The sequence below is a fragment of the Eleutherodactylus coqui genome, chromosome 1, assembly GCF_035609145.1.
Source record: "Eleutherodactylus coqui strain aEleCoq1 chromosome 1, aEleCoq1.hap1, whole genome shotgun sequence".
NCBI lineage: Eukaryota > Metazoa > Chordata > Amphibia > Anura > Eleutherodactylidae > Eleutherodactylus > Eleutherodactylus coqui.
Window position 1 is genome coordinate 488,333,013 of NC_089837.1, and position 14,484 is coordinate 488,347,496.

Below are 14,484 nucleotides of genomic sequence, written 5' to 3' on the forward strand. Positions count from 1 at the left end.
TCTTGCTATCCCCAGCTTGGCCATAGGCATGGCAGAACATTAGAGGTTCAACTTGGTCTTCACCCTCTCTCCTGATGCCAGCCTTACCTAAATCATCACCCAAAGCAGGGGGCCGAACACCCACTGCAGGACAATCTACCATTGGCTATTGCAATGGTTCTGTTCAGGGGTTCTATTACGATGCTGATTTTGGCACCTGTGACAGAACCCCAAACGGATTCCCACAGAGTAGTAAAAAATATTGTGAATGCTCACTTATTCTTTCTTAAGCATATAACAACACGGAGCTAAAAAACATTGTCAAAGCCATTAGCAACAAATGCTATCACAAAGTACAGTACAGCATAACTGCACATGGATTCTACCCAACACAGTCCATTCTGTGCAACTTCTGTAAGGGTAAATTCAATGTGAACAGTGACAATAATAAATGTATTTCCTTGTGCTAAAATAAAGACCTTATTTGGTATAATACGGTTAATATCGTCATAAAGTAGCCTAATGTAAACCTCCTGTATACTCTGCCTTACCCAAAGATCCCTAATAGAGATGAGCGAGTATACTCGCTAAGGCACATTACTCGAGCGAGTAGTGCCTTAGCCGAGTATCTCCCCGCTCGCCTCTAAAGATTCGGGGGCCTGCGGGGAGTGGCGGGGGAGAGCGGGGAGGAACGGAGGGGAGATCTCTCTCTCCCTCTCTCCCCCCCGCTCCCCGCCGCAACTCACCTGTCACCCGCGCCGGCCCCCGAATCTTTAGAGACGAGCGGGGAGATACTCGGCTAAGGCACTACTCGCTCGAGTAATGTGCCTTAGCGAGTATACTCGCTCATCTCTAATCCCTAAGCATTAAAGAAATAGCATATGCAAATTAATGTACAGAATGCTTTCTTCAAACACAACAGGGCACATTTACAACTGAAAATTTGACAAATTTTCTGCTGCAAATTGTGCCAGAAAAATGTCTTACATGCTTGGCACCATATTTATTATGTGTTTTAGATACTTTCTGATGCTTTTTTTAACTCTAGCGCAGTGGCATGGCTTTGTATGCAACATTGTGCAGCAAAAATTGCACCAAATTTTGGTGCAAAATTTTGCATAAACTAAAACAACTAATATGTGGTATAAAGTTAGACTAGATAGTCTAAAGATACCCTAGACTTATCATCCAGCATGAGCCATTGAGATAAATCTAGACAGTGTAACGATCAGTTGCAGGTTTGGAACCTCTTAATGTGACCAGTGCGGGCAGGTAGCGTTGTCAGGGGAAGCCAGAGGTCAGTACACGGAAATGTCAGTTTCAGTATGGAGAAGCAGGCAGGTGGTGGAGCTTGACTACAGGCTTAGAGCACAAAAATCTCGTAAGGGAAGGAGGTAGAAGGCCAGGCTTAAATAGTGAGTCCCATCAAGAAATGGGATGTAGCCATTCAAGCAGACAGGAGCAGGTAATAAGGATAGCATTCAGCAGAGGAGATAGAGTGCTTGAATAGCTCAGCAGGGGGAGCCACCACCTGCAACAAAGAGTTTGAGTCCTGGCAGAGAGTGTGGCATATTTGCTTAGACTGACGTTTCATATACCGGTCTCAATAAACTATGTGCCCCACTAAGGGTAACACATGTATTAAGAAGTGCATCTGTTTGCACCAGATGGAAACTGGTCAAGTTTTGGGGGTGTTATTAGCCATTTAGTTGTTCACGACCCTCAGTGACCCTAAAGGCTCCCTCCATATTTTTTGGCTGTGCATGGCTTCTTTCAGTTGTCTGATATCCACACCAGTATCAGCTTTGACAGTATCAAGCTTTTGGGGTACAGTATACTAAATATGGCAGACCACATAGGTTTCGACCACAGGAGCGCTTTAGAGGGGGGAAACAAATTTTCAACAGCGGAGGTCAGCGGCCTGAACATTAGGATCCCCCTAGGACCGGAGCAACGCTTGCAGTAATGAGGGAGCAAGATGGTCAGTGACAGCAGCGGCGGAAAAAGGGCAGCACTTTACCACCATGCTGGGAATGCAGGAGCGCCGGAAAAAAAAACATTCCCAGTAGCATACTAAGCAGCCAGGACCTGAAGGGAGCGTTGTCAGCAGTCAATCAGGTACAGGGGCGACACCCCCTGTCAGTCTTGACTTCACTAGGACTTCTTGGTAGCGTCAAGATACACTAATACCCATCATGAGTATGCCTCTGTCTGTCTAAGTTTACATGGTCTGATCATTAGACATGCACATTTTTGAAAGGAAGATCTGGAATTTGCAATTGACTCTAACTTAAAAGGGTTTTTTCTTGGGAAAATACTATTGATGACCTATCCTCAGGATGGGTTATCAAGAGCTGAACAGCTGGGGTCCGTTGCTCAGGACTCTAACCAATCAGCTGATTGTGCGCCCCCTGACAGCACCACAATTTCAAGGGGGTCAGAGCGGAAGCAAAGGAAGTCTCTGCTCTGACTCCTGTGTATCAGCAATTACTGATTTCAATAATTAATACAGGGGTTCTCCATGCAGAGCACTCATCAATTAGTGGCTCATCTGTGCATTACATGTAGAGCATACTGATATCATTTGAACCATGCAATACCTCATTTCTCCTGTGGGGGCACTGCAGGAAAATGAAACACTTGCTTCTTGATTGCACTACAGATTACAGCATATTGCTTTGAGTCCCAGAGGCAATATGCCCTTTGATCTACTTTAAAGGATGGTCCAGTGTTAGAAAAACATATCTGCTTTCTTCCAAACACAACGCCACCCTTATCCATAGGGTTGTGTGTTGGTATTGCAGCTTAGCAATATTGAAATGAATGGTAGCTGAGCTACAATACCAGACATAATGCCTGGACAAGGGTAGAGCTGTGTTTTGGAAGAAAGCAGCCATGTTTTTCTAACCCTGGACAGCCCCAAGACCCTTTTAAAGGAAACTGGTTGTCCTATGCGGATGACTGTATAAATAGCAATTGCCTATTATGGCATTTACAGTGACCTAACCAATTACTGCAGTCTTTCTTCCTAGTAGGAGGTTAGTAGATACCATACATATACTATTACTTTATTCCATTGCTGTGATAATCTGGTTACATGGTGATAAAACCCATTATTTTGGGAGTCTGCCTTGCAGCTTCCGTGCCCATTTGTCCAGCTGCTGTTCAATGATGTTAAATGACGAACAGAAAATGTTACCATCTGGTATATAGCTGACACGTAACCTTTAGAAACATACTCTTACACATAAATCATTCTAGATAAAGAAGTGCTGAATTGTATTCCTGAGGTGCTTTGCAGATTTGTTCCCAAAAGACTAGGGAGATGCGACGCTGGCAAAAGTTCTACCCTCCATGTGCTAAATGGTATGGATGCAGAGCGCAGGAAAATATTCATTAATCAGATCCATTATGCCTTCATGCTGCTCGGTTGAGGTGATGCCAATCATGTCATATGCTAATAATGATTTATTGTGATGCAAAAAAATGCTGATAGATTGTGTCTAGTGACCATGGCGATGCTATGCCACGCGATCCATCAATCAACCCAAAATGCAACTGTCACTTATTTTATAGTTTCTACACAGCAGCTTAAAGGGAATGTTAATATCTTAATACAACAGTCGGCGCTGGTTAAAGTCTTAATATATACTTATTGGGGTCTGCCTCATAAGTGTGGGTTCCACCTCCGAAAACTTTAGCTATCAGGAAAATAGAGGTCTGAAGGCCTTTGTTCACCAAATGGCAACCACCACAGTCTTCATATACCTCCGTGGAGGGTCAAACAATCGCAACATAGTGTAGGCCCAGACATGACTGGGTTTGGAGGGTGCAGATAAGAAGGGGGTTCATTGCATAAAAAGGGGGAAAGAGCAGTAATGGATAAATCATATTCGGTTAGGAGAGACAGTAGGAGGGATTAGGACTTGTAGCTTTCTAGTATAGAGGTGGAGCAAGTACATTTCTACCAGTCAGGGGTGTGGAATTGGTAAGCCAAATCTTCGACTCCGACTCCTTTTTCCAATTTTCCAAGACTCCGACTCCTTTATATATGATTCATGTTTTTAAGTGATACATTTACTGTATTAAATGGTGACATTTGGCTTTTCATCATCATCATGATAAAATAATCGAGCTACATCCTAGATCCTAGTTATCATTGTTTTTTATAAATCGGTCTTTATAGGACATTTCAAGACTTTCCTAAATTCCTATGAAAAGAATATGCATCGAATTCTGCATTGAATTAATTATACGGTATATATATTTCTTTTAATAAGCCATTACATTTATACCGACTCCGACTCCCCCGAACTGGGTCTCTGACTCCGACTCCATAGTCCTGCTGCCAGATGCCTGGATGTGGCAGCAGCCTACCCACCTGCCCTTATAATAAAACTTAGATTAATGGTGTGAGGGTTCTTGATGCTGATCATTAGCCATAGTAGTCTAAGGAGAGGAATTCATGGATGACACCCATTGAAGTAGTTGGGGTGCATCGGAGGTATGGTCAATTCTCTCCAATTAGGTACTATCTCTAGTGTCCAAATGAAATAAATAGACCAATGGTGTGCATGTGCAACTACTGATGCCCTCACTTTAGAACACACCAGAACCCCAGTCTTAGGAACCTTGGGGGTCCCAGCAATCAGACCCCTCCAATATGAAAGTTACTTGCTATCTCATGGAAACGGAATAACTTCCAATGATAGCTCAAGCACTTGAAGATAGGCATACACCTTAAAGAAATTAATTCGTACTACTATGAATCCATACAGTACCATGAGCCATTGTATCGCAGAGATACTCTTCTACAGATGCAATATAACATCCAATAATGCATACCCCATATAGGAATGGAGGCACACAGAGGTACAGCCAGGCCCATAAACTGCTATAGACACCATCAGAGGCGTAACTTGAAGCTCCTGAGCCCCGATGCAAAACTTGTAACAGGGCCTCCAACTATAATGCTTTACAGATAGTACTGGGTTCCCTATATGGAGAAGAGAGGCCTTATGGGCCCCCCAAGGCTCCTGGGCCCGGGTGCAACCGCATCCCCTGCATCCTCTAAAGTTATGCCCCTGGGCACCATATTCAGACTCCATACAACTCCAAGGTTGTACTTAGCCGTAACAAGCCCATGTGCACATAATGCAGAGTCTAACTCTAAGCTTAACCATTTTTACTTTATTACTTTTTTTACTGCAATTTTAATAAAACTCACATTTTATTAGTGAATATATCTATTTCCAATCTGTGCACATCAGATTAATTGAACGGACTTGGAGCTCAGCATTCAATTAAAGAGAGCATTTTCCCGTGAATAATGCACATTCTGGATAGACACCATAACAACCAGGTTTCACACTTAAAATATATTGTCTATAAAAAGTTACTGTGCGCCATTATCGACCTTACCGAAGGGTGAAATTCAAAATATGATGTAGCAGAGCTCATTTGGTCATTAAACTGCTTCTTTTTTTTTTTCGAATGATGACAACCTGCTGCTCTACGGAGACGCACAGATAACACTATTGATCAACAGTGGCATATGAAAAGTTGGCCAAAACCACTCATTTGATGCTGTGATAGGTACAGTTCCTTTTCTAATGCCTCCTGATGCAACATTTTATGACCTCAAATTCTTAAAGGTTGTATTTTCATCCCACTAGGATATCCTATCACTTTGTAAACAGTGGGCATTCCATCTCTAGGACCTCCGTAAAGCCATACTCAATCAGCTAAAGGGGTTGTCCAGTCACAAGTAAACTTTTTACAATTAAGTCCAAATGAGTTAAGACAATATAAAACTTGGTACTTACCCGTCCTAAGTTCCCATGATTCTCCCTGCACCCCCATGATTCTCCCTGCCAATCACAGGCCGCAGGGTCATCGTTCCGAACTCCTGGCATCATAATGGCTCTGGCCGGGAGAAGGTTGGCGATGATGCTGTGGCCTCTGATTGGCAGGCAATAGAGATGAGCGAGCATACTTGCTAAGGGCAATTGCTCGATTTAGCATTGCCCTTAGTGAGTACCTGCCAGTTCGGGAGCAAAGATTCGGCTGCCGGCGGCAGGCGGGGAGAGGCGGGGGAGAGCGGGGAGGAACAGAGGGGAGATCTCTCTCTCCCTCTCTCTCCCCCCCCCCCCGTTCCCCCCCTGCTGACTGCCGCAACTCACCTGTTACCTGCGCCGACACTCAAACTTTTGCTCCCGATCGAGCAATTGTCCTTAGCGAGTATGCTCGCTCATCTCTAGCAGGCAACTGTCACCTGAATTCTTGTGTCAACACAGACAGAATTGCAGAGCTGCAGCGCTGGATCACTGATGTTGTAAATGGACAACCCCTTTAAAAGGTAACTAAACTTTCAGGAATCTTTTGACATGTCATAGTGACATGTCAAAATTTTTGATCGAAAGACCAGGCGCTGAGACCCTACCAATTGCTAAAGCAAAGTGGCAGAAGTGCTTAGTCAAGCACTATGCTATTTCAGCTGTGATCATTAAGCAGTCTACACATTCACAGACTTTCTATGGAGCTGGTACACCGCTCTGAGAAAAGTCAAACAGATCCGGTGGGGCTCAGCACTCAACTAAGCCCCTCTGTCCCTTTGACTAAAGGGTGTCTCAACACCTGGACCCCCATCGATCATTACATCTGAAACGTAACTACAACATATAAGAAATTTGCTGAATGTTTTGTTACCCTGGAGTTTGATGGTTGTGACTGCTTATGCACGCCACCACACCATTCACTTTGATGGGAAGTGCCAAAGATAAGTTGAAGCTTTTGGCAATATCTGGTGGTCATATTTACTTCAAAGGGACCACTGGTGACTCCTGAGTTCTTAAGCTCACAAAGTGAATGTTGCAGTGGCGGATACTGCTGTCAAAGTTTCGGGACTTGACAATGATGCTTTCTCGGGATTGGTGGGGTTTCTAGAGAACTGGGCTGAATTTGCTGTCGGCTACAGGCTCTACTGTAGGAACGGGCTGCATCTTAATTGGGAGGGTGCAGCTGTGCGGGGGGAGAAGATGGCTAGAAGGCTGTAGGAGTGTTCAAACTAGGGATTGAGGGGGAGGGCAAAAAGAGAAACAGGGGGGTAGACAGTGTAGATAGCGACCTGGGACCAAAAAATGGGAATGGGGGTTGAAGAGGGGGTGGGGTTAGTACAGTTAGATCTGACAGAACAGCTAATAAGACCATAAGTAGCACAAGGAATATAAAGAACAACAACAACCGTATAAATTGTATGGCAACAAACACAAGAAGTCTGATCGGTAAAGTAGGTGAGCTTAAAGCCAGAAAATCGAATAAAAATTACGATATGGTGGGAATAACATGGCTTGATGATAAAAGCGATTGGGCAGTGAATTTACAGGGCTATAATGTCTTCAGAAGAGATGGAAACCAAAAAGAGGGAGGAGGGGTATGTATGTATGTTAAATTGTACTTAATTCCGAAGCTACGATAAGATATAGATGCAGGAGATAAACGAGTGGGTAAAAATACAGAGTGAAAAAATAACAAAATCCTGATAGGGGTCTTCTATAAGCCACCAAAAATAACAGAAGAAACTGAAAACTTATTATTAAGACAAATAGAAGGGGTAAAACCGTAATGAAGTACTTATTATGGGAGACTTTAATTATCCAGATATAATATGGGAAGACGAAACCTGCAAATCTCACAAGGGTGATAAGTTCTTGAGAACAATTACCCAACTTGTGTGGGAGCCAACTAGAGGTAGGGCCACTCTGAACTTATTATTAACTAACAAACCAGACAGAATCACGGGGGTGCAGGTGCAGGGACACTTGGGAAATAGTAACCACAATAAAATTAATTTCCAGCTGTCATTCAATAAGAAGCCTTATCAGGGAGCGACAAAAAAAACTAAGCATTAGTAAACCAGAATTTGATCATCTCAGAACTACTATCGGTAACATTAATTGGGACAACATCCTCATAAATAACAGTACAGACGACAAATTGGAAAAGTTGAAAAACATCCTAATGACCTCATGTGAGCAGTTCATACCCTTTAAAAATAAAAGAACTACAAGTAGAAGGAAACCAATGTAGCTTGACAAAACTGTAAGGGGGACAATAAACAAAAAAAAGAAAGCATTTAAACTACTAAAACAAGAAGGCAGGGAAGAAGTGCTAAAATCACACAGGGAAAAAACAAATCATGTAAAGAAAAGATCAAAATTGCTAAGGAGAAGGCAGAAAGACTGATCACCAAAGAGAGTAAAAACAACCCTAAACTATTCTTCAACTATATAAACAGTAAAAGGATTTGCACTGAAAGCTCTGGCCCTTTAACAAATAATGCAAGATAAATAGGCAAATCTATTAAATAGTTTTTTTTCAAGTGCACTCACAAATGAAAAAGAAATGTCACACAAGATGCAGGGGAATAAAGCAAACCCACTCTAAATATTGCAGGAGGAAGTAAAGAGACAGTTAAAGAGGAATAAAATCAATAAATCGCGGGGCCCAGATGGAATTCACACAAGGGTTCTAAGAAAACTAAGTAACATGATAGCTAGACCGCTATTTCTTATATTTATGGACACTATTGAGACTTGGGGTTGTACCACTGGAATGGCGCATAGCCAATGTGGTTCCAATATACAAAAAAGGGTCTAAAAGAGAGCCTGGTAACTACAGGCCGGTAAGTCTCACTTTAATAATTGGAAAAATATTCGAAGGGTTTCTGAGAGATGCCATCCTAGAATACCTCATGCAAAACAATGGCATAACTCCTCATCAGCATCTGTTCATGAGGGGGAGGGGGGGGGGGTGATCATGTCAGACCAATCTGACCAGCTTCCACGATAAAGTAAGCTCTAGGCTGGACCTGGGTGGGTCTATTGATCTCGTATATATGGATTTCTCTAAAGCATTTGACACAGTTCTACATAATAGGTTGATATACAAAATGAGGCAGCTCGGACTGGGCGAAAACGTGTGTATTTGGGTAAAGAACTTGCTCAAAGATAATAAGCAGAGGGTGGTAATAAATGATTTGTACTCTGATTGGACCACCGTTGCTAGTGGGGTGCCACAGGGTTCAGTATTAGGCCCCATTCTGTTCAATATATTTATCAACAACTTGATAGAGGGGCTGCACAGTAAAATATCAATATTTGCAGAGGATACAAAATTATTCAAGACAATTAATACAATGGAGGACAATTTACGGCTGCAAACGGACCAAGATAAGCTGGGGGCTTGGGCAGAAAAATGGCAAATGAGGTTCAATGTTGATAAATGTAAAGTTATGCACATGGGCAGGAGAAACGGATGTCACCAATATACACTAAATGGGGTACTGCTAGGGAAAAGGGATATGGAAAAAGACCTGGCGGTACTAGTGGACTGTAGATTTAACTCGAGCAATCAATGCCAATCAGCTGTTGCAAAAGCTGGAATACCCAGGGAGGCTATCCAAATTGGGATTATTTACCCTAGAAAAAAGACGGCTAAGGGGCGATCAAATAACTATGTATAACTACATTAGTGGACAATACAAGGATCTCTCCCATGATCTGTTTATACCCAGGACTGCATCGGTAACAAGAGGTCATCCGCTGCATCTAGAAGAAAGAAGGTTTTATCACCAAAACAGAAGGGGGTTCTTTACTGTAAGAGCAGTGAGACTGTGGAACTCTCTGCTTGAGGACGTGGTAATGGCAAAATCCATAGAGGAGTTTAAGAGGGGACTAGACATCTTTCTAGAGCGCTATGATAGTACAGGACATAGATATTAGGTGACCAGCGGGGTTGTTGATCTGAAATGTTGATTCAGGGATTACTCTGGCTGACATTATGGAGTCAGGAAGAATTTGTTTTCCTCCAAATGAGTTAAATTGGCACGTTGTTTTTTTTTTTGCCTTCCTCTGGACCAACAAAGAGGGGAGGTGTTGAAACCGGCTGAACTAGATGGACATTGTCTTCATTCAGCCTAGCATACTATGTTACTATGTATGTTACTAAACCAGCGCAGTGCTGTACCTCTTCCTTCTTAGAACTTGGTGTCCCAGAAGTTAAACGACCCAAACCAATCACAAACCGATGGGCCTGAACCTTTAAAACCAGTTAGCTAGATGTAAATTGTATCTAAAACACGTAACAACTTTGAGGTGGCCTATTGTGCGACATTATGATGAATGGTCTAAAACCATCGGCAGCCGTGTTTTCTACCTATTAAACGGTATTACTTGGATTCAACCTTCCCGACGTAATAAGAACGTGTTATCGACATAGCAATCATTCGTCTCCGAAGACATCTTAAATTCATACGCATAGACACAACATGGATTCCAGAAAATCAATGAGACAGCATTAACATTGGCGCAGTTTATGGGGTTATTAGGGGTAATTTCCCCAGGGGAGTTAAAGACCCTGCTGCTCTCATGTACAACATTCAATCTGATGTCCATGCTCCATATTACAGCAGGATCCTTGTAGCTGTTTATAAGGAGCCAATATTCCTATAATTCAATGTTACTTCAGTGAATCACAAAACGTTGCTTAAACTGCTTCCCTATAATCATCGATCCGAAAAAACAAGTATCTGACTCCACTGCTCTGTCTTACAAGGTACGTCAATGCCGCCGACAGCTTCATAGCCTCCAGACATATTACTGGCGAATAGCAGGTTTTAAAGAATCCTGTTCATTACTGATAGAAGACGGATGGAGGATTCCCCTCGTCTCCGTACATCTACTTGCTTACAGATCCTATCATTAAAGGGGTTGTCCCAGCGAGAGACGTTATCTTTGATGGACAAGATAGGGGATAACTAACTGATTGAATGGAGTCCCCAGAACAGGGGTCCTAAGGGTTCCCCAAATAAGCGAAGCGACGTTTGAGCATGTGTAACACCGCTCCATTCATTTCACTGCGACTGCTAGAGAAAGCGGAGTCCAAGTGCTCAGGTATCAGCGACAGTCCTGTTGAAATGAATAGAGGGCTGCATACACGTACAAACGTGGCCCCGTTTATTCGGGGACCCTCTCCGACTGCTGGGGCCTCCACCGATCAGCTAGTTATCCCCTGCCTCATGGATAGGAGATAACTTTTATTGGTTAATTAACACCTTTAAGGGTCCCTTCACACGAGTGTATGCGGATTTGAATACGTCTCGGCGCAACTTTTTTGCACACACTTTTTCTCCCCGCAAGGCATGTTCATTTCTGTGCGGCAAACAAAGACGCATCAACTAATTTGTCTAATGAAAGAAAGCAGGTTTCATCACCAACACAGAAGGGGGTTCTTTACTGTAAGAGCAGTGAGACTGTGGAACTCTCTGCCAGAGGATGTGGTAATGGCTCAATGCATTGAGGGGTTTAAGAGGTAACTAGATGTCTTTCTCGAGCGAAAGGATATTACAGGATATAGACATTAGGTGACCAGCGGGTTTGTTGTTCCGGGTCTTACATTTAGGTAGGAACTATCAAAGGTTGTTCCTGGGATTATTCTGACTGCCATTATGGAGTCGGGAAGGAATTTTCCCCCAAATAGGCTAATTGGCTTCTGCCTCTTGGGGTTTTTTGCCTTCATCTGGATCAACTAGGGGTTGAAACAGGCTGAACTAGATGGACATTGTCTTCATTCATCCTATCATACTATGTAACTATGAGTCCCTGATGTGTTCTTTTTTCAGCACCTCCGATTGACTTCTACAGGGATCTTTGGTGCACAAATGTGAAGAAGAGTAGAGAATATAGAAGTGAATACAGAAGTGTAGAGAATGCTGCGTCTTGGTGGGTTTTTTTTGTGACCGACATGTGTGCACAAGATACGGATGTGTTTTTTAGGAACATGCAGTGAAGTGAAGCAGGAGAATCCTGTTTCCGGTAGAACTTTGCAAAAAGTTCGGCTTGGGTTCCTGTTGACCAAACTTTCAGCAAAGTTCTACCTGAAACAGGTCTCTACTGATTCGGTCTGCTTACAACTACAAGGGGGCTAATCTATCTACGAATATCTCAGCAAGGATTCCACACAGATTCTGTAACAAACCCGTCTCCGGAAATCACTTCTTTCCTCTAATTTAAATACAAATAAGGGGACGCAGATTTGACCCGGATTTCACCCATAACTTGCATGGAATTGGCGTGGATTCCATCTTAAATTCCCATCCAACTCTGCCATGTGAACACCTTCCTTTCCACATTTTTTTCTCTGCTGTTTTTTAACTGCTGCAGTTTTTCCTCCTTTTTTGCAAAATACTGCCTGTTATAGTACCTGCGTTTTTAGCAGCAGTCGCATATCCTATCTTTGTTAGGTGCGCAAATTTAGCGCACCTAACAATCATTCTTCTCTGGGAACACATTGTAAATATACTACAGGTACAAAAAAGCTACAAAAAAAAAAAAATCTTTTGGCGCAAAACACCATTTTTGAAAATATCAGTAAAGGAGTTGTCTCATCAAGGCAATCCTCACTATAAGGGCGGCTTCAGACGGCCGTAGGCGCAATTATGATCGGTGCTACGGAGCATAGTTGCACATGAATGAGTTTGGGTTTTTTTTTCTCCGGCCGTTCAAACTCCATGCCAAATGTACACGAGTTTGAAAACAAAATGCAGGAACATAGGTCCTGTCCTATCTAGGGCAAAGTCCTACTTTTTCTGGGCCATAGTATTCACGACCTAGAAACAAGCTGGTAAAAACAAAACCATTGAAATTAATGGCTTTGTTTTGTCTCATTATGCGGCCGTGATTATCATAACGGGACTAAAACGCGTTCGTCTGTTTAAGCCCTGAGGGAGGGTGTCCAAAATACCAGAGGCGTAACTTGAAGCTTCTGGGCCCCCGATGCAAAACCTGTAACAGGGCCCCCAACTATAATGCTTTATTCATAGTACTGGGCTCCCTATATGGAGAAGAGAGGCCTTATGGGCCCCCTAAGGCTCCTGGGCCCGGGTGCAACTGGGTCCCCTGCACCCTCTATAGTTATGCCCCTGCAAAATACGGAAGAAATGTGAATCTTTCCATTATACGTTTTCCCTTTAAGTTCCACTCCTGGTTTTGGCTCCCAAAATATTGAAGGAAAATACTTTTGTGTGAATAAACCCTAATCTGCAACAGATTTCTCATCTGCTATGTGCTATTTTATCTTCTTATGTGTTCAAGGTGTATTCAGTCCTCCTTAATGGCTATGGGCAGCTTTTGGGGGCATTTTTTTTCACTTAAATGCATGCATTTTGAGCTAACAATCAATTTAGTAATAGGGTTTCATTAAAAACGTTGCACCGTTTGTCTTCTGCGTCTTCTGGTCTAACAGCTTAGTTACCCTCTGCTCTCTTCTCTCCTGAACCCGCTTATCAGCTAATGTCTGACCGCAACAAAGTTTATCTTTAAATCATAAATTAGCTGATAAAAAAACGGAAGAGGGCTAAAAACTAAGTCATCAATCCAGCACACTGAGAGATCTCCTATTGCGCCTTAGACTGCGGTTTCTATATATAGGGATATGTAGAAGCTGCAGAAGACAAACGGCGAAAAATATGAAATTAAACCATACTTCAAAAAGGATTGCCAGGCCTCTGCTCTTCAAAGGTGTCCATAGCCTTTAAGCACCAGGGCCGGGTATGGCTGGGACCTCCTGCACCCCTACAGCCTGGTCGCAGCATGCTAAACATTTAAATCCCATGGAATACCTTTATAGATAATTACCATATAACGCAGGAATCAGCACTTTGTCCTGAAAACCATGTTGCTTAGTCTTGTAGCCATGGTCATACATATGAATACAGAATATTAACAATTCTAATCAATACCTGTAGCAGCATCAAGACCAACTTGAGCCACTGTCAGACCCATAGGGGGGCCATACCCCGACGGGTATATATATATGGGCCCCAATGCAAAATTATATAAAAACAGGGCCCCTATAATGCTTTATTCATAATACTAGGCTTACTATTCTGGAGAAGAGAGGCCTTATGGGCCCCTAAGGCTCCTGGGTCCGGGTGCAACCGCATCCGCTATAATTACGCCCCTGTATATATATTCATAGTCTGCACTTGGATTCAGCCATCTGCAGCTGTTCTGTTTAGCGGTGTGGTAGTCAGTTGACCCACCCTGTTCTCCAGAGATGGGTCTACTAACTCTCTTGCAAACGTTCCCTAAATGTCTGAGATAGGAAAACCCCATTAAGTCCCCATAATACAGTAAAATGCCATCATGCTACTTACCCCTGTCTGTGTCATAAAGAAATACATAGTGATTCCAACCATAATGGTCCAGCAAACTTAACAGCGCTCCTCGCAACGATGGTCTCAGTTGGAGAACGAACTGGCTTTCTCCCTCGGTTGGGAAGCTGGGTGTGATGAGGGAGATGTGCAAAGCACTGCAAAACGAGGTCAGGGTGTGTACTGATCTCTTGTCATACAGTCCAAAGATGGCAAACACTCCTCTGGAATACTGGGAGCAAACTGGAAGAAAAAAGAAGCAGAAAGATCCATCAGGCAATGGTTAAAATCTA

The 14,484-nt window shown here is 42.9% G+C and overlaps 1 protein-coding gene across 4 annotated transcripts in view; it reads right to left on the bottom strand.

The window, feature by feature from the left end:
- GRIA4 (glutamate ionotropic receptor AMPA type subunit 4) overlaps positions 1-14,484 on the bottom strand; it is a 396,500-nt gene that overhangs the window by 257,098 nt on the left and 124,918 nt on the right. For all 4 annotated transcript variants that reach the window (XM_066594081.1, XM_066594082.1, XM_066594083.1 and 1 more), the window contains exon 3: positions 14,195-14,434. In XM_066594081.1, the coding sequence (XP_066450178.1) occupies positions 14,195-14,434 (240 nt within the window). The remainder of the gene's footprint in view (positions 1-14,194; positions 14,435-14,484) is intronic.